A 25,289-nucleotide genomic window follows, 5' to 3' on the forward strand; every position below is an offset into this window, starting at 1 on the left:
TTGGAGTCAGGAAGACTCACCTTTCTAAGTTCAAATCTAGCCTTAGACATTTTCTAGTTGTATGACTCTGGGCAAGTCACTTAACCCCATTTGCCTCATAAAATCATAAATCATAAAATGATCTGGAGAAGGAAATGTCCAACCTCTCCAGTGTCTTTGCCAAGAAAACTCCAAATGGAGTCACAACTAAAATGACTGAACAACTACTACTATGTGAAACCAGGCCAAATTCTTCAAAACAAATACAGCTGTTCCCTTTTGGTGCTCGCCATGAGTGACTACTGCTGCCACCCTAGCTGAGACAGCACTTGGAACCAAAGGGGTTTGGGGCTGAGTGCTAAAAAGGAATCCCCAGCTCAAGGTGGGCCCCAAAGCCACCTGATCTACCAGCCCTCAGGCCCAGGAGGCCAGGCTTGTAACTCTCTCATCAATGACTGGTAATGGCTCTTAAACAATAATTGACTGGTTGGATTCCATTTTGGATTTTTTGCTGACAAGGCCTTCCAGGTGACAGGTGTATTCTAAAGGTCAGAAGCATACTTTTATTCTTGGAGCAGCTGTTGGAAAACCTGAAACTACTCAAGGGAGGGAGGCTATGGGCCAGCATTTCCCTGCATTGCATCGTAAACCTGGAAGGGTTTTTCTTCTTCAGCTCGTGTTGGTTTCCATGGGGATTACATTCAGTGGCTTTTGTAAGAGGGGCTTATGCCACTGAAGTCACAGTAGATAGGGACTTGCTCCCTGTCTCCAACAGACACAGAAAGTGACCCAGGGCTTGGCCAATGACTTAAGAGAGGGACCAGAGTGGACTGCATCTGGGAGACTGTGCAGTATTTTTATTGACTCCAAATCTTGTGCTAAAACAACATTCTTCTTTTTTTATTCTTCTTACTTTTATTCTGTCTTACTCACATTCATTCAATGAGGGGCAGTTAGGTGGCTCAGTGATAGAGAGTTAGTTCTAGAGATGAGGTTAAAATCTGGCCTCAGATACTTCCTAGCTGGGAGACCTTGGCCAAGTCATTTACCCCCAATTGCCTGGCCCTTATTTCACTCTTCTGCCTTAGAGCCAGGACATAGTATTGATTCTAAGATAGAAGGTAAAAAAGAAAACTAACATTCATTCAGTGATACCATATTACTGCTGGTATTTGGCAGGAACTTCTAAGTATGTCACTGAGATCCTAGATCTATACATGTAAAATGCAATTGAACAAAAATAGATCTTGAGACCAAAATAACTTTTGGAAATGTTATTGGGGGAATTTTCACTGGAATTCAATAGTTAGTAGACTTGGCTTTCTAAGAAAATGGTGGACCATCTTTTGACCCTAAAGAAGAGATGGAGGAAAGAAAGAAGCTACGAACTAAACACTTTTGATGATTCAGGATTAAGAATCTATTGACATCTATGTATTTCACTGTTCACAGATGTTTTCCACAAAAATCCCCTTTCAAAATGAATGCTTTGAAAGAAGGACTTTCTGTGATGGTTTGGTAGATCAGTGACCACACTGGGGTGGGCATCATTTCCATGAAGGCACATCATTCCCCTGTTTCTTAACTCTGTGATTCTTGTCTGGATATTTCCACAGAGCCCTAAGGGTCATACCCTCATCCTTTCTATTACTTTTTGAGTCCCAGTGTAGTTCTGTTTTATCCCTCCATTTTGATACATGGGTTAATCCAGATTTTTTGTCTAGTCATAAACACCCTGGATGATGTCTTTTGGGGTAGCTAGGTGGCACTGCACTGCACTGCAGTGTATAGAGTGCTGTGCTTTGAGTCAGGAAGACCAGAGTTTAAATCTCACCTCTGATAATACTTGTATGACTTTGGACAAGACATTTAACTCTGTTTACCTCCGTTTCCTTATCTGTAAAATGAGCTGGAGAAGGAAATGGTAAACTGCTCCAGTATCTTTGCCAAGAAAACCTCAAATGGGGTCACAAAGAGTCAGACACAATGGAAATGAGTGAATGACAATGATGTCTTTTGTGGCACTTTTTTAAACACTAGTGATGGCTGGCCAACAGGCAGAGAACTATCACTATTGGGGACACCCTACCTATATTGTCTTCCAGCATTCATCCTGAATGGATAAAACCACTTAATGGGCTGGGGCAAGGTGGTGGCACCTTCCTTTTCCTTTGTCCCAGCTGTTTGACTGTTGTTCACAAAGCCTGGCTGAGATGGTAGTCAGTTCCATGCTAATAGGCCTAACCATTTGTCTTGTCCCAAGTGCCTCCAGATCTTGCCATCTGTCATGTTTCTATCTTCTTGACATTGTCATCTGATTTCCTACTTCTCCCACATGGAAACTTCCCTTCTACCCTACTACGAGTCCTTTTAACACGAGTCTATTTCACATGAGTCCTTTTACACTCTTTTTTTTTTTTGGCCAGGACTACTGCTGTAAAATTTTTTAATGAAGAATTCTGTGTTCAATCAACTTCTGAGTCTTTAAGATTTCCCAACCATTTGATCCTACTTTTGAACTCTACTGAGATCGAAGCTAGCAATTCCTTCTTCCTAATTCTTCATTTGAACATCCCCAATACTAGCAAAGCTTCATCCCTGGAAGTTGGATTTGGTTTGGGGAGGAAAACAAATGAACAAATAAAATTATTCTGAGGCAAATTTGCCAAATATAAGGCACGGTCACATTGTGGGAATAAAGATGTTAGTCAAAAGATGAATTATAAAGTAACAAGACTGGCATTCTCATGTGGCTTAAAACCTGGCCCTGAAGGCAATTTCAAAGAAGACGTTCCAAAAATATTTGAGCAATGGTAACACTGTCAGAACAAGATATTCCGCATGGAAAGTCAACATGCATTTGGATACAGACATTCTTCTGGTCTATTAAAAAGCCAGTCATATAAGATCTCCCCCGATCCTTTGACAGGGTCATGGTGCACAGGTGTGCAATAGTGCATATAATGTCAGATCTTTGGATGTGTTGATTACTTTTACAGCATGTTTTCCTCTTTCTTAAAAAAATGCTTTGTTGCAAGAGATGTCCCCCCCTCCCCGGAAGGGGGAGGACATAGGGGGAAATCCAGGTGTGGTTAAAAAAAGAAGATATAAAAATACATTTCAAAAATCAGTCAAATTTATCGGCCACTGTGAAATTCATTTCCATATCCCCAGTGAGTTGGTAATTTGAATTTCAAAAGTGTAACAGTCATTTTTGAGTTAAAGTTTGATGGCAATTCACTAGGCATACGCATATCAGACAGACACAAATTCTAAGGTCTTTCAACCTGAATTTGTAAGACATTTTTTCAAGGAATTGCAGCTTTCCAGCTAAAACCCAATCCTCTGAAGGACAAAGAAGTCTTGCTTTCAAAGAATTGCTGCCCCCCATTCAGAAATGTAAAGATGGCTCATAAAGATGACTGGCAAACCCAAACCACTGTCCCATAGCTTAATCAAGCTTAGTGTTCTTGTGCAAAATCCAAGAAAGAAAGGAGATGGCAATAAAAGCCTGGGCCACAGGTTTCTCTACACAGACAAAGAACAAATAACAAGAGATGCTAAAGGAAAGGGGGAATACTCCAACTTGAAAGTGCTGAGATAGGACCTATGATTGCAATGTGATTCTGGAAGGATATGCTTTAAAAGAATCTAAATGGGGCAGCTAGGTTGCTCAGTGGATTGAGAGCCAGGCCTAGAGAAGGAGGTTCTGGGTTCAAATCTAGCCAGAGACACTTCCTAGTTGTGTGGCCTGAAGCAAGTCATTTAATCCCTACTTCCTGGCATTTACTGCTCTTCTGCCTTGGCACCAGTACATAAGATTGATTGTAAGATGGAAGATAAGGTTTAAAAAAAAAAACCAAAGAACTTGAATAGTTAATAGAAAAAGCTCCAAAGAAAAGGGTGGAGATAGAACAAAGGGTAGAGTGGCACTGTAAACTCATTCGTTCTACTCATTGGAGGAAATCCTGAACCAGAGAGAGGAAAAATGGGTGAGTATGTATAAAAGTAAAAAACAAAGGTAAAAAAATGCACATTATTTTGCTCACTTTGTACAGAGGAAGTGGAAATAGAAGATCTGACCTTGTTTACTTTATATATAAACAATGTTGGGGGAAATGCTATTTGAAGTTAAAGAAAATAATACATTTACTGCAAGAAGCAGGGAAAAAAGTGATGGGTTGTGGGTATCTGCTGCTGACCATCTGCATAGAAATAGTCCCCAAAGAAAAGTGCCAGGAATATGTATGTCATAAGGCAGGATATTGACAGTAGAGTCTTTGATTATCTGGAATGTCTGTCAATAAACATTTTATTAAGTACCTTCTATGTGCTAGCCCTGTGCTAAGTTCTAGAGATAAAAAGAAAGGCAAAAGACAGTCCCATCACAATTAGTGCACAGTCTAACGGGGGAGACAAATGACCTACACACAGGAGAAACTGGAGAGAATCAAGGGAAGGCACTATGGCATTAAGGGAGATGAAGAAAGGCGGCTTGCCAAAGGTCAGATTTTAGCTGGGGTTTGACAGAAGCCAGGGGAGCCAGGAGGCAGAACCGAGGAAGGAAAGCATTCCAGGCAAGGGTGGGGACAGCCCATTGGTGAAAATACAGAGTTAGGAAATGAAAGGTCTACTGTGAGCTTTAGCAGAGAAGGCCTGTGCCCCTGGACCACATGGAGAATACATGGAGGGGAGGAAGCTAGAAGAATTCCTGCTGGAGTGCTCATTATGCCCAAAGGAGAGCTCCTATTCCATTCTTGACTTGTCTCCTGAATGTCATCTTAAAAAACAAAACAACATTTTATCCTCCCCACCCCCCACCCCCAATCATATGTAAGCATTTTGTCCTTCTAAAGGGAAAGGAAAGAATGAAAGAAAATGGCAGGCTGGGCCAGATTTTGAGCCACTAGAAGAATGAAGGTTGGGAATTACTCATGCTGGGACCTAGCTATCCCAGGGGGGAAACATTCTCACCAGATTCCAGTGGTTGCCGTCCTTCTTCTTGATGTATTTCCTTCATATTCTACAACTGATCAAGTCAAGCATCATGGTATAACCCTGGTAATGTCCTTTCTACACAGAGCATTTGTGTATTCATCAGGGTTTTCATTTGTAGATTACTAGAACCCAAAGGGACTTTGGAGTCCACGGGACCATAAATATGTACTATATATCATATATAATATATTTATTTATATATTTATAGTATATATAAAATTATAGATAAATATTTAGTTTATAAATATAAATGTAAATATAAATGCATACACTGTGGTGGTGCATGTGCAAACATTTTTTACTGATATGTGTGATAAAACAAATTAATTTGGACAGCATTGGCTTAGAATCACAGAATATCCAAAACACCCAGCATTCATAGGATTGGAGAGTTGTAAGGTACCTTAGAATTCATCTAGGTCAGACCCCTCATTTTACAGAGAAGGAAATTAATACCGAAAAAAGGGAGCTTCCTAGGTTCACAGGAACTCAGCTGTAGAGCTGGAAGAGCACTCAGAAGCTCTCCATGTAACTCTCATTTTAAAGAGCAGAAAACTGAGATGCACAGAGGTAAAGTGATTTGTCCAAGGTCACACAATTAGTGAGCATCTGAATCTGAACCCAGGTTCTCTGACTTGAGAATCATTGCATAACTCTCTAATGAGGAGAGTAAAGCCCTTGCTCTGACAGTTAAGAGTCTAACCGAGCATTTATAGTGGGAGCTATAAGGCAAAAAACGAATGGCAGGAGTGATCCAAACAGTAGCTTTTGCTCCTATAATATCCAAACCCAGCTCTGGCTGTTTCTTGGATCTTGAAGAATTCAATGTCTCCTGCAGAGTGGCCTTGCCTCTGCAGGGACCATCGAAGACCTTTGTGAAACTGAAAAAATGAATTTATTGCCAAAAATGAGTTTCCCAAATGGATTTTAGAATTGCTGTTTGAATAAGACTCCTCTTGTGGGACGAGAAGAGCAACTTCAGAAATGTAGCTGTAGATGTATGACCCAAAGAGAAATCCACTAACTCCTTCCCTGACAGATGGAGATTTCCCAGTGCCACTAGCACTTGGATCTAAAAGGAGATAAGATTCTGTCTTTGTCACTGTGGCCATCCTTAAGCATAACATAGCAATGAATGAGCCTTCATGGTAGGACCCAGACCAGGAGACCTGGCCCTCAGGGACATGGCCTGACATTAGGGACATTAGCTCAGAAGGAGGAGATAGATGCAATGGGTGGTTAGAGCTGATTCTCAAAGAGCTCTACCAGTATCAGGGGTGTTCTTTGTATACCCATTTTATTTCCTCTCCAAGTTTTGTTTTGTTTTTTACTAAAAGTAGAATCCTTAAAATCAGACAGCATGAGGATAATTTTTATCTGTAGCTGTAGCTCAGATGGTAGTGCTAGACTTGAATTCACAAAGACTTGGATTCAAATCCCACCTTTTGGTGGGATTTGAATGTGGGCAAATTCCTTAACTGCAAGTCATCTACAATTATAGCAATGGTTGGAGGTGATCGGTGCTCTGATTTCCCTCACAGTTTCTTTTCTCTCAGTCTCATAAATGTTGCATGTCTTTGTTACTATATGTCTGTGCTACCTTGTTAATAATTTGTATAGCTAGTAACTTATTTTTATATAGAAGATTGTTGCTATTGTTATGCAGTTGTTTCAGTAGTGTTCTACCCTTCCTGACCTCATTTGGGGTTTTCTTGGCAAAGATACTGGAGTGCTTTGCCATTGCCTTCTCCAGCTCATTTTACAAATGAGGAAATTGAGGCATACAGAGTTAAGTGATTTGCCCAGGTTCACACAGCTATAAAGTGTCTTGAGGCCAGATTTGAACTTAGGAAGATGAATCTTCCTGACTCCAGATCTGGTGCTCAAACTGGGGATATAAACAAATACTTGCTGACCATATGTGTGTGTGTTTTCTCCTCTCAGAGCTCTGTAGTCTCCCCCCAGCCCCCACCCCCCAAAAATACACTAAAAAAAACACTAAAAAAAAGTAAAAGAGAAAACAGAAGAGAATTCCACAGGAGTAGACCACTGCCTTAGTGGACCTCTAGTGGACCCTCAGCTATGGTAACCTCTGCTAAGGGGAACCTACTTTGTGTTCTTGTGTGCTTGTGGACATATTTACACACAAAGAGCTAAATAATTGCTTTTGAGAAGTGGTTAATTACATTTAACGAATTTCATATATTTGATAAATGGAGATAAGACTGTGATTAATGAGGGAGAGATTGCCATGTTTATAATTAAAGAAGAAATACACAAATATGCCCCTAGATTTCCCCTGAACTCAGGATGAGAGTGAATAGGGTAACGATACAGTGTCAGGTTGAGGGATGACCACCAAGTGAGTGTGGTTGACCTGAAAATTCTGCTATATCACAATAAAAGTATAATTGTAAAGAAAATCCTTTCTATTGGTGCCACATAATTTTCTCCCATGAATGTCCCAAGCGAAGGCCATCCCTGGGACAGAAGAGTGGAAAGGGTTTCTGACTGATAAACATTTAAATAAGCATTAGCTACTGTGGAGAAAAAGATAAAAATGAAATTGTTCCTGCCCTCAAGAAGCTTACATTCTATTTTGGGAGGAAATGAGTTGGATTTAAGATCTCCTAATATCTTCTCACCAGGGCTATTTATATGGAAAAAAATTAAAGCTTTTTGTGGTTACAGAATAATTATTAGGCGGACTAGGTCACACAGTGGATAGAGCACTGGGCGTGGAATCAGGAAAACTTGTCTTCATAAGTTCAAATATAGCCTCAGACACTTGCTAGCTGTGTGACCCTGAGTAAATCATTGAACTCTGCCTCAGTTTTCTCATCTATAAAAGGAGCTAGAGGAAAAAAATGGCAAATCAATCCAGTATCTCTGCCAAGAAAACTGGAAATGGAGTCACAAAGAGTTAGACAAGGCTAAATAATTACATTAGCTAATAGAAGACCTCCTACTTCTACAACCTACTTAGTACCGTCACAGTCACAGGAGCATCTATTTAAAGCAGGAAGTAATCTTAGGGGTCACTGAGTCCAAGACTTTGTTTTAGAAAGAAAGAAATGAAGCAAGCCCTAAGAAGTTAGTGCTATTTTTGTCTTCCAACTTTTGGAACTAATTCATTCATCTTCTCCTGTAAATCCTTATATGCATCCAACCAATACATCAGAGACTTCATGGGGTATGTTTGTTTGCCTTTAACATTGAGACAGTAGCAAAGTAGGATACAGACTGTTCCTTTATGACCCCTCACTCCATTTAAGTTGAATAAAAATGTATCAAGAATCCCCTATGCTATAGTGGAGAGAATGCTTGCTTGGGCTCAAGTCCTCTCTGAGACACATAATCAGTGTATGACTTTCAAGCCTACAACTCCTCAGAATTGTGGGCAACTCTCAATGACTACAAGTTTCAGAAAAGGTTTCAATTTGCCTTGATTGATGGTATTTCCTCTCCTAAAGTTCTCTACACCACCAAAATCACAGCTCCAATTTCTACACCTATTCAAATTCTGAGGCATTATGCTTTATACTCATACCATGTAAGGATTTCTCTTTGTTAGGTGAGAAAACAAACTACAAATGTCACTCAAAACAGACCCAGAAGGGGCCCTAAAAGATTCTGTAGTGTAGTAGTGCTGAAATTTTTTGGTCTCAGGATTCTTTTAGTCTTAAAAATTATCAAGCCCCCTCACCCTCACTAAGAACTATTGTTATACCTGTCAATATTTACCCATTTGGAAATGAAAACATCTTAGTATTATTATGAAAACAGTTTTGACCATATAGATCCACAGAAAGGTTCTCAGGCACACCCAGAAGTCCAAGGACCATACTTGGGGAATTGTTAGTCAAGAACAACCCTTCTCCAGAAGATGAGGTGACTCGTCCAAGGTCACATGGCTAGTTAGTGGCTGAGTCAGAATGAGTCCCAGGCCTCTGAGGCACCACACTGCTTCTCCAGTAGGTAAAATCTTAGTTGGTACGTTTTGCCAGGTTTGCTAGGATTCTCCATAATTTCTATATCGCCTCTCCAGATACAGCATCAAAGCAGAAACACTGAGTCCCTAACATGAAAACCACAGAGATTTGATTTCTAATTATTAGAAACATGGCAACATGGGCTGTTTCCAAACTCCAAAAGCAACTTGAAAATTAAACATTAGGAGAACAAAGTGGTATATAAGAAAAGGATAACATCACTAGCCCCTGGATCATTTATCCCAAGCTAGGTCTGGGCAGGAGCAGGGCAGTGAGGCAGCTGAGTTGCCTTTGTTGTTCCATCTGTTGCTAAGACAAGGCTGAGTTAGAAGGCAGTGCTGTCCAACAGCCACCGGCGTTATAGAAACTGCTCTAAACAAACTTCCCCAGCAGAGACCAAATCTGGAGGTCCTAGAAGGATGGTGAGTGAGGGTGCCCAGTCTGCAACATTACAGAGGCAATGGAATGTCCATAAATCAAAAAGGGAAGTATTCAAGGAAGAGAAAAATGGTGAGGGGAGGGACGATCAGTTGTTCTCATGCCCCAAGGGGGAAAATATGTATGAAAATGGTCCCTAGGAAGAATGACAAAACACCGTCACCTTCCTCCTGAGCTTCCCTTTTTTTTCCAAAATTACTTTTCATGAGGAAAAGGCTTATCTCCATGGACAACTATTTTGGGTTAAATAAGTGAATATTGACAAGAGATAACATTTTTGTAGCTCTTTAAAGCTTGCCAAGAGCTTTATATATAGACATACCTTGAATATATTACAGGTTCAGTTCTAGACCATCACAATAAAGCAAATATCACAGTAAAGAGAGACACACAAAGTTTATGGCTTCCCAGTGCCTATAAAAGTTCTGTTTACACTCTGCTATAATCTATTCAGTGTGTTTTAGTATTCTATCTTAAAAAATGAAGTACATACCCTAATTAAAAATATGTGATTGCTAAAAAAAATTGCTAACTCTCACCTGAGCCTTGAGCAAGTTGTAATCTTATTTGGCTGGTGGAGAGTTGTATCTATGTGATGGCTGCTGACTGATGAGGGTGGTGGGTGCCCAAGGGTGGGTGGCTGTGGCAGTTTCTTAAAGGGCAACAATTGTGAAGTTTGCCACATCGATTGACTCTGCCTTTCACTTGGACACTGAGGCTAAAGGGTTATTAATTGGCCTAATTTCAGTATCATTGTGTCTTAGAATAGGGAGGCTCGAGGAGAGGGAGACAGACAAAGAATAGCTGTTGGTGGAGGAGAACACACAACATTTGTCGGTTAAGGTCACCATTTTATATGGCTATGGCTTGAGAGGCCCCAAAACAATTATAATAGTAATGTCAAAGATCACTGACCCCAGATCACCATAGCAGATATAATAATAATGAAGAGGTACAAAAGATTGCTAGAATTACACACATGTGACACAGAGACATGATGTGAGCACATGCTGTTGGGAAAATGGCGCCCATAGAGTGGCCAGACCCAGACTTGCTACTGACCTTAAATTTGTAAAAATCACAATATCTACAAAGTGCAGTTACGTGAAGTTCAATAAAATGAGGTATGCCTGCATATTATTACTGTTGAGCCTCTTAGCAATTGTGAGAGGTAGGAACTGTTAATGTCTCCTTCTGCAGAAGAGGCAACTGAAGCTGAGAGAAATGAAGTGACTTGTCTAGAGTCACATGGCTAGTAAGGGTCTGAGGCAGCATTCAAACTCAAATCTTTAAAAACAAACAAACAAAAACTCTTACCTTCCATCTTAGAATTAATACTAAATATTGGTACCAAAGCAGAAGAGGTAAGAGTAAGGGTTAGGCAATGGGGGTTAAATGAGCTGCCCAGGGTCACCCAGCTAGGAAATGAGTAAGGCTAGATTCAAACTCTGGACCTTCTATTTCTAGTCCTGGCTCTCTACCTACTGAGCCATCTAGCTGCCTCTTCAAGTCTTCGTGACTATAAGCCCGATTTCAAGGAGAAAAAACAACCATTAGGGTTGGAAGGCTTTACACTGATCCAAAACACAGTCATTTATACTGTGCTTTCAAATACTTTGTCTTACATGTAAAACCCAGTGGAATTGCATATCAGCTATGGGAGGGGAATGAGGGGAGAGGAGGGAAAGAACATGAATCTTGTAACCATAGAAAAATATTCTAAATTAATTAATTAAATAAAATTAAATATTAAAAAAATAAAGGTCCAATGAGTCTTCCTGATTAGTAGCCAATAAAGATATTATTGCACTATTCCCTGAAAAATGAAATAAAATAAAATTCTCTGTCTCCTGGATACACTGTGGCACAATCAAATGTAATGAACTTCTCCATTAGTGGCAATGCAGTGATTCTGAACAACTTGGAGGGATTTCTGAGAAAGAACACTATCCACATTCAGAGGAAGAACTGTGGGAGCAGAAACACAGAAGAAAAACAACTGCTTGATCATGAGTTGGTGGGAATATGATTGGGGACGTAGGTTCTAAATGATCAACCTAGTGCAAATGTTAATAATATGGAAATAGGTCCTGATCAATGACACATGTAAAACCCAGTGGAACTGCTCATTGGCTATGGGAGTGGGTGGGAGGAGGGGAGGGAAAAGAACACGATTCATGTAACCATGGAAAAATATTCTAAATCAATTAAATAAATTTTTTCAAATTAAAAAATACTTTGTCCCCAAGAATCATTATCCCCATTTTACAGATGAGGAAGTTGTGAGGCAAAGTGATCAGAGGACCTGCCCATAATGGCACTGCTAGTTAAGCTTCAGAGGTGGGCTCTCCTGATTCCAAGCACATCTCTCTTGCCATCAGTGAATTCCCCCTATAGTTTTAACAGATAGTCACTGCTATGGCTGACAGTCTTCTCAGCTTCTGGTCCAGCTGGTGATGAACTTCTCTCAATTGTCTTTGGTTTATCCTTAAGACGATAGTAATAATAATGGCCAGCACTTAAAGCTGTGTGCTAGCCATCATTATTGCTATTGTGTGTATATATATATATACACACACACATAATCTCACTCCAGCTTCATTTGAGACAACCCATTTGAAGTAGTGACTATAATTAGCCCCGTTTTACACTTGAAGGACTGTAACTGATAAAGGTTAAGTGAGCTGTCCAGGTTCACATAACTAACAAAGGTCTGAGGCAGAATTCAAATCCAGATCTCCCTGTCTCCAAGTTCAATACTAAATCCATTATCCCACCAGGCTACTTCAATAGACATACATACAGTCAGTAGACCAGAAAAATACACTGCACAACTGTATTCCTATTCCAAATCTTTCTAGCTAGCATGATGGGAATTAAGTGTGCATGTAGTACATTACCATATCCTTCAAGATCTCAGGCTGTCCTGAATGCTCCCATAAGGCACTGGGGTCAGACTTAAGAATAGTTCTAAGACAGTGACTGAGCTTTAATATGGAACCATTTGTTTACTGACATGTGGATGAAGAATTCCGTTACTTTGACATTGTGTCCTTTGGACTCAAGAAGAAATAAATTGAGGATTTCTTTTTGAGATTCCCCCTTGTATCTTCAACTGCATCTCATCAAAACTCCTAGCCTTCAGTCCCCTCTGAAACATATGATGGCACTGGGCACACCTATCTGGTATTATGATGACCTGGATGTATCACATTCACTTAAGAGAATGTGAGCTCCAGGAGGTCAGGGACCATGTTGGATCAAAACTTTTAATGGTTTTGAATGATCATCACAATGTTCTTTACCTGGCAGGTTCTTCTTAAAAAAATGTCTATTGGATTGAACTCAAGGGTGAGTTTAAAACCCAAAGGAAATACTACTTTGACCCAGTAGGAAGAGAGGCAGGTAAGCAGATTTTAGACCCTAGAGTCATTACTGCAGTATTGCAACTAGCACATGGAAATTTCTGGGATTGCATTGGGCAGGATGGGTCCATTAAAGTCACCAAAACTAAGATATTCTGCAACGAATAGCTTTTACATCAAATCACTGAATTACTTGAAATACATGGCTACAAAAAAAAAAAAGCTGAAATGAAAAACATTTGGTCAATTAAAGGTCTGTCTACATGAGTCCCTAAAACTTGCTTTTAGGGGACTTTTCCCCTAATCAATAGAGTTATTTTAATAGATGGTTAGCTATCATATTGTGAAGTAGAATTATCTTTCTTTGTTATTTCTAATGTAATCAATCAGAAACCTTTAATTTAATCAATCAAAAACTAAAAACACCCTTACTTAACACTTGACCATCCACTAGGTGGAAGAGTTAAGAAGTCAAAAACTCTCACCTCCAAAGGGGACTGCCCAGCCATGGGTAGGGCTAAGCAGTTCAGAAGTTGTGATTGGTTCCTGTGAAGAGGGGAAAAGAAAAGAAGTGACATGGAAAAGGGGACTATAAAAAGGCCATGGCTTCCTGGATTTTGGACTTCTCTCTTTGGATCTTCTGACTTGTAGTCACTCTTGCCTTGATGCTTGAAGAGACACTTCCCTTGGATCTGTGGTGGTGAGTGGAGTAATTACTTCCTTGGTTCTTTGGCAAGGAGACCTTCTTTGCTCATTGGCACTTTGGTGGGACACTCCCTTCAGTGTGAGTTCTGGTGAGATTCTTGGTGGTCTTAGCTTTGTGTGCACTGAAGGTTCTTGGTGGCTTCTTCAGCATCTCCTGGCTCTTCGGATTTTGGCTTCCTAATTAGGACTTTGGATTCTGGTGAGATTCGCTTTTGGATTTGCATTTGTGGTCTGGAGACATTAGGATTACACTTAGGGTATTTGTAGCTAGGCAGAACTTTCTGTCTCTTTCTTACATTTCCCACTTTTACTCTTTCCTACCTCCTTGTAAAATAAAGCTGCTACAGTCATTTTGACTTACAGGATAATATTTTAAATCAGCAACCACAATATTACTTTAGAACTCTCATATTTATCATAAAACCTAAATTTAAATCTTACAATATAGACATTGGTGTCCCATTTGCAAAGCAAGATAGGATGCCAAAACTAAGCCCAAGAGGAATATCGGAGGCATTGTTTAGCTTTATGATTGTGTTCAAATCTCTTACCTCATTCGGAGGAACAGTGGCAAATGGCTTGATGATGGCAGCTAATGGTAGCTGAGATTGCTTGGCCATGTCTGAAGTGGCTGGGAAGCAGTATGTTGTACATCGGATATAACGAGGACTAGCATTCCCTGCAACATTCAAAAAGATTCATTTAAACAACAAGTGGAAAAAAGCTTTTCTACAATATTCACCTTTGGATGCAGATCAAAGCAGACTATCTTACACATCCAGGTATTTGTGGTTTTATTTTGGGGTTCTGGTTCTATACGAGTGTGCCCTTACAACAATGACCAATATGGCAGTGGGATTTGCATGATAATACATCTATGGCCCCGATCAGATGGAGGGAAGGATGGGAGGAAGACAGTTTGGATTTTATAATTTTGGAAAATGTATGTTGAAAATTATTATTATAGGTAATTGGGGAAATAAACTATCTTTGATTTAAAAAATAAGATAAAATATTCACTTTAACGGTAATAAAATGAGCCCAGCCATACATGTGGGAAAAGCCAAATGGATAACGAGGGCATGTTGTTATTCTGTTATTTCAGTCATGCCTGACCCTTCATGACTCCATTTGGGGTTCTGTTGGCAAGTTGGAGTGGTTTGCCATTTTTTTCCAGCTCATTTTACAGATGAGGAAACTGAAGCCAATGGGGTGACTTGCCTAGGTTCACATAGCTAGTAAATGTTTGAGGCCAGATTTGAACTCAAGAAGATGAGTCTTCCTGATTCCAAGTCCAGTGCTCTATCCACTGTGCCACCTAGCTGCTCCAAAGAGGGAACTCGTCATACATAATAACTTCAACAGCACATATGAGATCATTGTGGAAAGGAAACCAAACTCTGGTCAAGTACAACAATGCTGACATTCATTCTCAGAGTCAATGAACCCTCCCCTTCTTTCTATTAAGAATCAATAAGCTGTCTTGTGGAGAATATGCTTTGTAGGTGGGTTTATTTGAGTATTGGCTGGGAAGTATCTGTTGTGCCAAAGCAAAATACAGAGAGAATTTTTAAAGGACTGGCCGGAAACAGATTTAACATTTGGTCAATGATGAACCCGCGGAGATTCCATGAATGTGATTTAATTCAATTTCAGTAAGTATTTATCAAGTATGTACCATGTGCCAGTGCCCTGTTAGGTGCCGAGGAATCCAACCCTAAAATGAAATACCTGCCTTCAAGGAGTTTATATTCTACTGGCAGGGGAGGAGGAAGCTGTACCCTAAAAATAAATGGGAGAGCACCAAGAACTGGGAAGGTGCCAGATTTGGAATCAAGGGGCCTGAGTTCAAATTCTGATTCCAGTACTACCTGGATTTTTTTGGACAGGGTATTTAACCTCCCTTGACCTTAGTTCCCAATCTGTAAAAGGAGAAGTCTCTCAGGTTCCTTCCAGCTCCAAATCTACAATTCTATGCACTAGATTTAGCAAGAAAAGGAGGCTGGACCATATTTTAGAAATTCTGAAGCACTTTTAATGAGCCCAAGATGGTTCTTGCAATCAACACATATTATTTGAAGGCTCACATTCTCTTTGGGATGCTCTATGGCAGTACATTATGAAGAAACATCCTGGTCACACAATGGTTTCAAGACAACAGGTCATAGAATCCTAGGGCTAGAAAGAACCCCAGAGGCACTGAAGAGAGCCTCCTACTTGACAGATGAGGAAACAGACCCAGAGAGCTCAAGTTACTTGTCTTTGTCACAAAGCTAGTAAATGTTGAAGACAAGATTTGAACCTGGGACTTTGGGACTCCAACTCCAATGCTCTAACACGCAAAAGAAAGGCAAATGGTAACTCACTTTATCCCTTTGCACAACTGTAGTATGCTGCATACATTTCCAGACTTCATTTGAATTAGAAGCTAGGTGGCATAATGTGTTGGACACAGGATTCAGGAAGACCTGAGTTCAAATGCTGCCTGAGGCACTTACTGGCTGAGTGACCCTGGACAAGTCATTTATTCTCTGCCTCATTTTCCTTAACTGCAAAGTATAGCTAATAATATAACTTACTTCCCCACGGTAGTATGAAGATAATGTGAGACAATATTTATAAAGCATTTTATAAGCCTTAAAAGCACTATGTGCTATGTAGCATTTTTACTTATAATGTATAATAACCAGTTCATAATGTCATACTATTTATATATGCGATAGATGGCATACAGCTATAAATGCCAGCTATTGTTACTCAGTTGTGCTAGTTTTTTTCTCTTTTTTGTTTTTAAAAATATTATTTATTATATAGAATGGTTCCCTGGAAAAGGTTGGGAGAGGGATACTGGGGCAATTGATTATTTGTTTAAAGAAAGACAAACATTAGGTTTCGGGGAGTGGACAAAGGAAGGGCATAACCAACACGGATTCAGTATGATGAACAGATGAGAAGACACTCTCATAACATTTAAACCCCGAAGGAAGACCACTGGCTAATGGAAAGAGACACAGAAAATTCACATAAAGTGAAAAAGTGATCAGTGATGGTGCCGGGCATAGCAGAGACCCACTGAAGTATTAGAATAACCTGAAAGGTCACGCTTTAGAAAACTACACATGTTTTTATGTAATAAAAATATCAAAATAGTTTTAAAATAACAGCATCAAATTGTATTTTTTTAAAATAATATATTCCTACAAGGTAATCAGAGCTAGCATATTGTGCCTAGTTTTGCCTTGCAGAGCCAAGCAGAAGAAAGCGTCACACAGGACAGGCTATCCCAGCCTTGACTGTAGCTCTCATGTGCCCTCCAAGTCTTCTTAGCCCCCTCACCATCCTGGGCACAGTCCTTCGGGTGCACTTCAGTGTGGCCATGTGTTTTACAAAATGTGCTGTCTAGACTAAGCTAAAATCTAGATGTGGTCTGGTCAGGGCAGAATGGATGGATGATCTCTTCTACATTCTTCTTCCTTTTTTAAAAATACCCTTACCTTCTGTCTAAGAATCAATACTGTGTGTTGGTTCCAAGGCAGAAGAGTGATAAGGGCTAGGCAATGGGGGCTAAGTGACTTGCCCAGGGTCACCATGCTAGGAATTATCAGGGGTCTGATTTGAACACAGAACCCATCTTTAGATCTGGCTCTTAATTCGCTGAACCCCCTAGCTGTCCCCTACCTCCCATATTCTTGATCCCTTCAATTTACATTCTCTTAATGTAGCCCAAGATAGCAAGAATTTCAAGTAGTGAATCAGCAGTTTAAAGCTAGAACCAGCCTTGGGGATTCATTCATATGCTCATTCTCCAGGCCAAAAAATAGAAGACCAGAAGAGCCTGAGGAATTGCTTGAGGTCCTACTGTGAGCCTGTATCAGGGTTGAGATGAGGATCCACATCCACAAAGAAAGAATAAAGAAAGGAAGGAAGGAAGGAAGGAAGGAAGGAAGGAAGGAAGGAAGGAAGAAAGAAAGAAAAAGAATGAAAGGAAGGAAGGAAGAATGAAAGGAAGAACGAAAGGAAGGAAGGAAGGAAGGAAGGAAGGAAGGAAGGAAGGAAGGAAGGAAGGAAGGAAGGAAGGAAGGAAGGAAGAAGAAAGACACACATAGAGAAATACCTTGATCTTGAATCACACAGTCCGTGGTTACTAGAGGAGGAACCTGACCCCTCAGGTTGGTAGTATAGACTTGACCACTTCTGGTGGATCTGTCATTCTCAATCACCTGAATCTGACAAATGAGAAACCACAGAAAGTAAGACATTATTCCCTTAATCCATTTTTTAAGACTCAGTAATTTAACTCGTACATACAAAGGGGTAGCATGGTCTGATGGCTAGAAAGCCACTGGTCTTGAAGCCAGGAAATCCTGGGTTTCAGTTATGCCTCTGCCTCATGCAGATTGTATATCCTGGGGAAGCCTTTTATTTTTTTTTGTTTTGTTTTTTAAAATATATTTTATTTGATCATTTCCAAGCATTATTCGTTAAAGACATAGATCATTTTCTTTTCCTCCCCCCCACCCCCCATAGCCGACGCGTAAGTCCACTGGGCATTAGATGTTTTCTTGATTTGAACCCATTGCTTTGTTGATAGTATTTGCATTAGAGTGTTCATTTAGAGTCTATCTGGGGAAGCCTTTTAACCCCTTAGTGCCTCACCAATTCTTTAAGACTATAAGTTGTGGGCAGTTAGACCTAGAGATGGGAGGTCCTGGATTCAAATCTGGCCTCAGTCACTTCCTAGTTGTGTGACCCTGGGCAAGTCACTTAACTCCCATTGCCTAGCCCTTACCACTCTTCTGCTTTGGAACCAATACTTACTATTGATTCTAAGACAGAAGGTAAAGGTAGGGTTTTTTTTAATACTGTAAGTGGCAAAGAAGGTCCATTTCTTCATGCAGAATTCCTTATACCTATAAAATCATAGATTTCTTGCCCAAACTTATGCATTTATCATTAAACAATAAAACCAACCAAAAAGACAATTAGAACTCTAAGTGGGGGTTGATCTCAGAAGAGCTTAGAGGGCAAATCAAGACCTATTTAGCATATATTCCCTAAACTTTAGTAAGTTAGTCAATTTATTAAACACTTACTATGTGGGCACTAAATAGGAAACCCAGGCCCTGTGCTAAACTCAGGGGCCATGAAGAAAGGTAAAAACAGTCCTCGCCCTCAGGAAATCTGTCTTTTAATGTAGAAAACAATATGCAAATGTGTACATGTCTATGTACAGGCAAGGCATATACGAAGTAAAAGGAAGGTAATCTCAGAGGGAAGGCACTGGTAGATGGATGAAAAAAGGACTCCGGAAGAAAGTGGATTTGTGCTGAGTTTTAAAGGAAGTCAGGTGGTGCAGTGGACAGGGCACCAGGTCTGGAGTCAGAAAGACTTCTCTTCCTGAGTTCAAAGTTGGCCTTAGTCACTTACTATGTGACCCTGGCCAAGCCCCTTCACTCTATTGGCTTTAATTTCCTCATCTGTAAAAGGAGCTGGAGAAGGAAATGACAACCACTCCATATCTTTGCCAAGAAAACTCATAGACAGCACTGGTGTGCTATGGTGTGCTACGGTCCATGGAGTTACAAAGAGTCAGACACAACTGAACTAATTTTCACTGAATTTCATGAAAAGAACACTTGTCTGGAAATCGGCTGTGGGATCTTAGACGAGTTACTAAGCTTTTTTGGGTTTCTATTTTCTCATCTATAAAATGAAGTGATTGGAGACAGCATGGAGTAGTGAACTAGGCTTGAACTGAAGAGGATCTGGGTTCAAATCGTACCTCAGTTCAAAAGATTTTAGTGATAGAGGACTGGCTCAGGAGCCAGAGTAGGGCTGGATGGGTAGATCCAGGAGTCATCTGTATAGAAATGATGACCGAACCCGTGAGAGCTGAGATTACCAAGCTGGAGAGAAGAGGAGAAGAGGAGAAGATTCTCAGGACAAAGTCTTGAAGGAACATCTATGGTTGGTGGGCAAGACCTACATGAAGAACTCATAGAGGAGACTGGGCTGTTAGATGGATTGGTGGAGGCTGTGGAAAAAATAGTGTTATAAAGAGTGAGAAGAGAATAACCTGGGGGAGGATGATCAACATTGTTAAAGGCTATCGAGGAGCCAAGGAGAATGAAGAATGGAAAAAGAGAATTGTTCTGGTAATAAGAGATCATTGGTAAATTCAGAAGAAGAAGTCTCAGTTAAAAGATAGAGTTCAGGGGCAGTGGATAGAGTCAGGTCTGAAGCTTGGAGGCTCACTTAACCGCCATTGCCTAGCCTTTACTGCTCTTCTGCTTTGGGCCTGATACCTAGTATGGATTCTAAGACAAAAAAGAAGGGTTTGAAAAAGAAAAAGCAGAGTTCCAAGTCAGATAGCAGAGAGATTAGAGAGGATTGTGAGGACAAGAAGTGGAGGTACTTAATGTGGATAGCTTTCCCAAAAAGTTTGGTCTGAAAGGAGAGAAGAAATGGCCTGGGAAAGAACTGAAGAAATGTAGGTAACTGTGGAAAAGAAGAAAAAAGAGAGGCGCATAACATAAGAATAAATGGAACGATAAAAGATAATGATCAGATTCCAGAATTTCAGATTCTACAGACATCAAGAGAACCCTTATGGGTGGTCAAGGATATGGCCATCTCCGTATGGTGGAGGTGGAGTGAGAAGAGAAAATAGGTCATGGGAACTGAGTAGATGAAGAAACTGGGAAGTTAAGGCATTCAAAGAAGGATGTCTCCTAACAAAAGGGTAAGAAAATGGGAAGACAGAAAGACTGGGAACCAGCCACTGAGCTCACCAAGGAAGGAAAAAGAAAACAGCCACCAAGATCAGAATAAGAGGATAAATTTGGTTCAAAGTGCCCGAAGAGCTTGTATTCAGAGACTTCAGTGAAGATGCCCAGCACGTTAGGTAGATCCTCCAAGGGGGATTTAAGCAGACATGGGTGGGAGGATGTGCCACCCAGAAGAGATCACAAATGCATGCACCACAAAGGACTTCAGAAGCCTTTGCTCAGGCAAACCTTCAAACAACCAATCACTTACTGGGCTTGGGATAGAGTCGGGATCAAGCTTCTTTGGAGGCTGCATTGGCCCCGCCATCTGTGCAGGACCACCAGGAAATCCAGCTGGGGAGGAGAGCTGAGCTCCAGGCATCTGGGGAGGGCCATAGTTGGCCCCTTAAAAAACAATGAGATAAAAGTCAGCTTTGACCATTGCAGACCTTTGTCATTTACAATAGGTATGAACAAAACTGCTTTTGGTCTTCTGGCTATCCCTTAAGTTTGGAATCTTCAAGTATCTCCACACCTGTGACTTTACTCCCTTGCAAGGAAAGTCCTTCTACCAAACTCTCTAATGAATAGTTTTGAGAGTTATGTAGAGCACCAAGAAGTTGGGGGACTTGCTCAGGGTCACAAAAATCAGTAGGGCCTGAGGTGTCATTTGAGGCTGCCAGATCTCCTTGGCAGGGAGTTGCAGTTATAGCTCCCCAGGCCATCATTCCATCCATTCCACCCTGCTCCCAACCAAGAAACCAGGAACAAAAAGAAGGCAACAACAAAATAATCTCTTACCAACAAGTGTCCATCTTCTCTCCCTTAATTCTAATATATACCCTGGTAATAAGCATGCCTTCTTTAATGGGGCAGTCAGGTGGCATGGTGGATAGATTGCAGGAAGACCTGAGTTCAAATCTTCTCAGACACTTACTAGCTATAGGACCCTGGGAAATTCCCTTAGCCTCCATTTGCCTCAGTTTCTTCACCTATAAAATGGGGATTATAATAGTACCCACAAACAAGAGTTGTCATGAGAATCAAATGTATGTTGTAAAGCACTTAGTACAATGCTGGGCATAGAATGGGCATTTAACACATGTACAAAAGAGTGAGCCAAATAAAAACAATGGTCCACCATACATTTATTCCAACAGTGTTCAAAGAAGACTGCACTTGGCAGGACACCCAAGCAAATTGCCTGTTTTCCTTTATAAGTAAGATAGGACAAGCAATGCATGAAAAGGCCAAGGTGCCATGGCCATTCATTGCTCTTTCAGCTATTCTGGAGCTGGCTTTTAAATGGGGCAAGGAGCCTCCCATGTCATGGGGAAAATGGAGTTATCTTCCAGAGGATTAGTACAGAAAAGAAAAATATGCCCCTAAGCAGAAATGGGACAATGCACAACGTCTAGCACATAGGAAGTGCACAGAGTAATCACCGAATCAATGAAAAATGAGAAAAGGGGAACATAATAAAACCATGCTCAAAGTCAATGGGGTTCTTAGCATCTACACTGTTAACTCAACTGGGGAAGTCTAACAAGATGAATGTGAAACTATTTATTGTGGAGGTAACGTGTGGCTCCCTCAAGGGAGTTAGGGTAGTGTTTGCCCTATCAGAAATGCAAACATCTGTCCTTGGGAGAAAGCCACTGTGGCCACACATTGTCCCTCTTGAAAATGAACGGCATTTGTTGAAGATCTGAAATTGCCTCTCTTTCTTGGTACGGCCACGTAGGTATTATAAGATTGTGGAATCAGATTGCTAGAGTTGCGAAGGACTTCAGTGGCCACCACGCACCAACTCCTTCATTTCTTGATGAGGAACTTTCAATATTTACATTTATTTCCAGCAGAGGAGAAAAAGTTTCAGTTTGACAGGAAGCTGAAAATTGTGTCAAGGTTTACCTTGCAGAAGGAAGAAAGTCAAACATGAGTGTGAGATTTCTGATTCTTCTTTTGTCAAATGGAAGATCAAAGACCTTTTTTCTTTGCTAGTTAGTATCAATGTAGCTAGGTGGATAGGGCTGTAGGCCTGGAGTTATAGAGACCTGAATTCAAATCCTGACTGAGACCCTAGTGGTGTAATACTGGCCAAATTACTTAACTGCTGTATGCCTCAGTTTCCTGATTTGTAAAATGGAGATAATTATAACAGCTACCTCCCAGGGTTGTAGTAAGGATCAAATGCGATATTTGGAAAACCTTAAAACCTTACAAAAAATTCTAGCAATTACAATGGAAAGAGTGATGGTTCTGAAGTCGATGGACTTGGGTTTGAATCCCATCTCTGACTGTGTGACTATGGGTAAGTAACTTTACTTTTCCAGGCCAGAGTGGACCAAATGGCCTCTAGGCCCTTTGCAGCTCTAAAGCTCTGATTCCATATCCCTTCCAGCCCTCCATCCATGGCTCCACAAAATCAGCAATGCTTTCTCAAATTGGCTTTGCAGAATTCTCATGCAAGCGTTCTCTTTGAATGGCCTTTGGATTCTCTGAGAGAGGCGGAGGACGGGCATTTATCACCTCTTTCTTTCAGCGCTATGCGGGATAAATATGCTTAGCCATTTGCTGATTTGATCCTGTTTCCAAATGTTGGTCCAGAGCTACAGTCTCACTGCAAAGGCCACGGAGAAATGATAGAATGTGACGTCATTTCTTATGTAAGAAACCTCAACTTCAAAGTTCTGGAGTTATCAGCTGGAGCAAACCCAAAGCTTTCTTCTATGTGGAAACAACTGCCCCTTTCACATATGGCAGCTGAGATGGACAGAAAAAGAGCTGACGTGTAAGGAAAACTGATAAAATCAGCTTGAGAAGAAATCCAGACTGTTAGTTAAATGCTGAAGGCTGGCCCCCAGGGAAATGTCCTTTGGGAAGGAAGAGCACTGAAGAAGGTAACGGCAGCCTCAGTGCTTTGTGGTCCATCAGCTTATTTGCATGTCACTGTTTTCAGAGTACTGAAGGCTTTACTTGGGGGAAGGAGTAAATCAAACAACTCTTTGAGACATCTTCTCTGAAACATAGGGTCTTAGAGAGTTGCCTAGAGCACTGTGAAGTTAGGTGACTTACCCACCGTCACACAGCCGGAATGTACCTGAGATAGGTGTTGAACTTAGGTCTCCTTAGTTTCAAGGGCGGCTCTCTTACCCACTATGCACCACTGTGGCTCATAAAGAAAATCTTGTGATTATTCCTGCTTTTACTCTCTGATGAATCAATATTATGACCATTTATTATATTTGTTTTATTATTTAGTAAATGATTTGTTTTTAAGAGTTAATGATGTCATAAAACAAATTTGGCCCCAAAGAAGAGCCAGAAGCCTGAGAAGATGGCTCCATCCTACCTCTTCCCATGCCTCTGATTCCTCCAGAATTGGGGAGGAGGATGAATGAATGTGGAAGACTGAAGGGAATGTCAGAGTTTTACTCATGTACTACACTGCCTCCATGGGTAGACACTGACCAAGACCAGGCTGCATATATAAATATATCAGACATACTAAGAGAGCACGAGAGCACTGAGTTTTCTTTTCAGTATTTCCTTCAAAGGATACAATGGTGGGCAGCTAGATGCTCAGTGTATTTAGAACTGGGACTAGAGATGGGAAGTACTGGGTTTGAATTTGGCCTTATATAGTTCCTATATGCGTGACCCTGGGCAGTTATTATCCCCATTGCATAGCCCTTGCCACTCTTCTTCCTGGGTACCAGTATACACTATTGATTCTAAGACAGAAAGTTAAAAAAAAGGAAATAATGCCATTCCTACCTGGTTGTGGAGGATATCCAGGGCCTGGAGGTTGTCCTGACAGGGGCAGAGATGAAAAATTGGCAGTGGGAGGGCCAGACCCAGGGAGTGCATCCTGCCTGCTTGCTGGTGGCAACGAGGGGGTAGTTCCAAGGCCGTTGTGCATGCTTGGTGGAGGTGGGGGCATCCGGGGCCCTGGCTGGAGAATGGCAGGCTGGGGAAGCTGTGGGTGCCCTTGGAAAGAGGCTGCTGAGGGTGGGGCTGGGATGCCCTGGGACCCTGAAGCCATGCCAGGACCTGTGTAAAGGCATCAGGGATAATGTGAGAGAGAACCAGAAACCAGCCTCTAGCAGAGAAGTGAAGTTTTCATAAAATGCATGAGTTCATCAGTCACACAACAAAAAGTCCCAAGACCCTGTGAGCTTCATGTAGTCATAGTGAATGGAACATTTACTGCTGAAAGTGGCCCTCCCTCTCTGACATTTTCAAGGCAAGAAACGTGATTCTGACAGTCTTCAAGAGGAAGATGGAAGGATAAGGCATGTCTTAAATATCAATCTGGGTAAACTGGATACAACCAAACTGTTCATATGATCATAAAATGTTGGTGCTGGGAGATCTCTTGGAGGCCAGCTTGATCATCTATCTGCTGGAGGTCAGAATTCCCTGGGGGACATTGGGAGGATGAATTTAGCCGCCACACTCCCTTGACCCAGCCAGGACTGAAGGGACAGTGCTGTAATGGACTAGATCTGGGTGAGACTGCCTTATCTGTGGACCCTTTGGGCAAAAAGCATAAAAGCACTTTTTAGAACTTTGTTGTGGAGCTCCTAAGACCCCAGAAACCTCCTTGTAGATTGCTTTTAATGTCTTTGCCCACAGACTTAACTCTTTTTTTCCCCATGTACTACTTTTTAATTTCCTCAGGCATAACTTTTATCTCAGGTGTCTCTCTCTCTCTCTCTCTCTGTGTGTGTGTGTGTGTGTGTGTAAATATACATCTATATTTACATACACAGGTTTATTTAAAGGATTGAATATTGGAACCCCTCAAGCTCTGAACATACTAGATGATGAACAATGAGGGTACTACCTGTATTTAACAATTGAGGACCCTGAGATTTAGAGAAATGGAAAAAGATTTGCCCAAAGTCATCCAGGGTAGTATATGACAGAGCCAAGGATTGGCGCCTTTCACCCCAAAGCCTACTTCAGCACCTTGATACCCTAAGAGAGGAAAACCACCTAGCAGGAATGGAAAAGCTGAGTGAGAACAAGAACTGACT

At 41.0% G+C, this 25,289-nt stretch overlaps 1 protein-coding gene across 1 annotated transcript in view; it reads right to left on the bottom strand.

Moving 5' to 3' along the window:
- SEC24D (SEC24 homolog D, COPII coat complex component) overlaps positions 1-25,289 on the bottom strand; it is a 124,195-nt gene that overhangs the window by 66,577 nt on the left and 32,329 nt on the right. The window contains exons 6-9 of the mRNA XM_056803832.1: positions 24,025-24,300; positions 20,516-20,649; positions 17,592-17,703; positions 14,029-14,156 (exon numbers count right to left, since the gene is read on the bottom strand). Coding sequence (XP_056659810.1) covers positions 14,029-14,156; positions 17,592-17,703; positions 20,516-20,649; positions 24,025-24,300 — 650 coding nt within the window. The remainder of the gene's footprint in view (positions 1-14,028; positions 14,157-17,591; positions 17,704-20,515; positions 20,650-24,024; positions 24,301-25,289) is intronic.

The sequence above is a fragment of the Monodelphis domestica genome, chromosome 6 (assembly GCF_027887165.1).
Source record: "Monodelphis domestica isolate mMonDom1 chromosome 6, mMonDom1.pri, whole genome shotgun sequence".
Taxonomy (NCBI): domain Eukaryota; kingdom Metazoa; phylum Chordata; class Mammalia; order Didelphimorphia; family Didelphidae; genus Monodelphis; species Monodelphis domestica.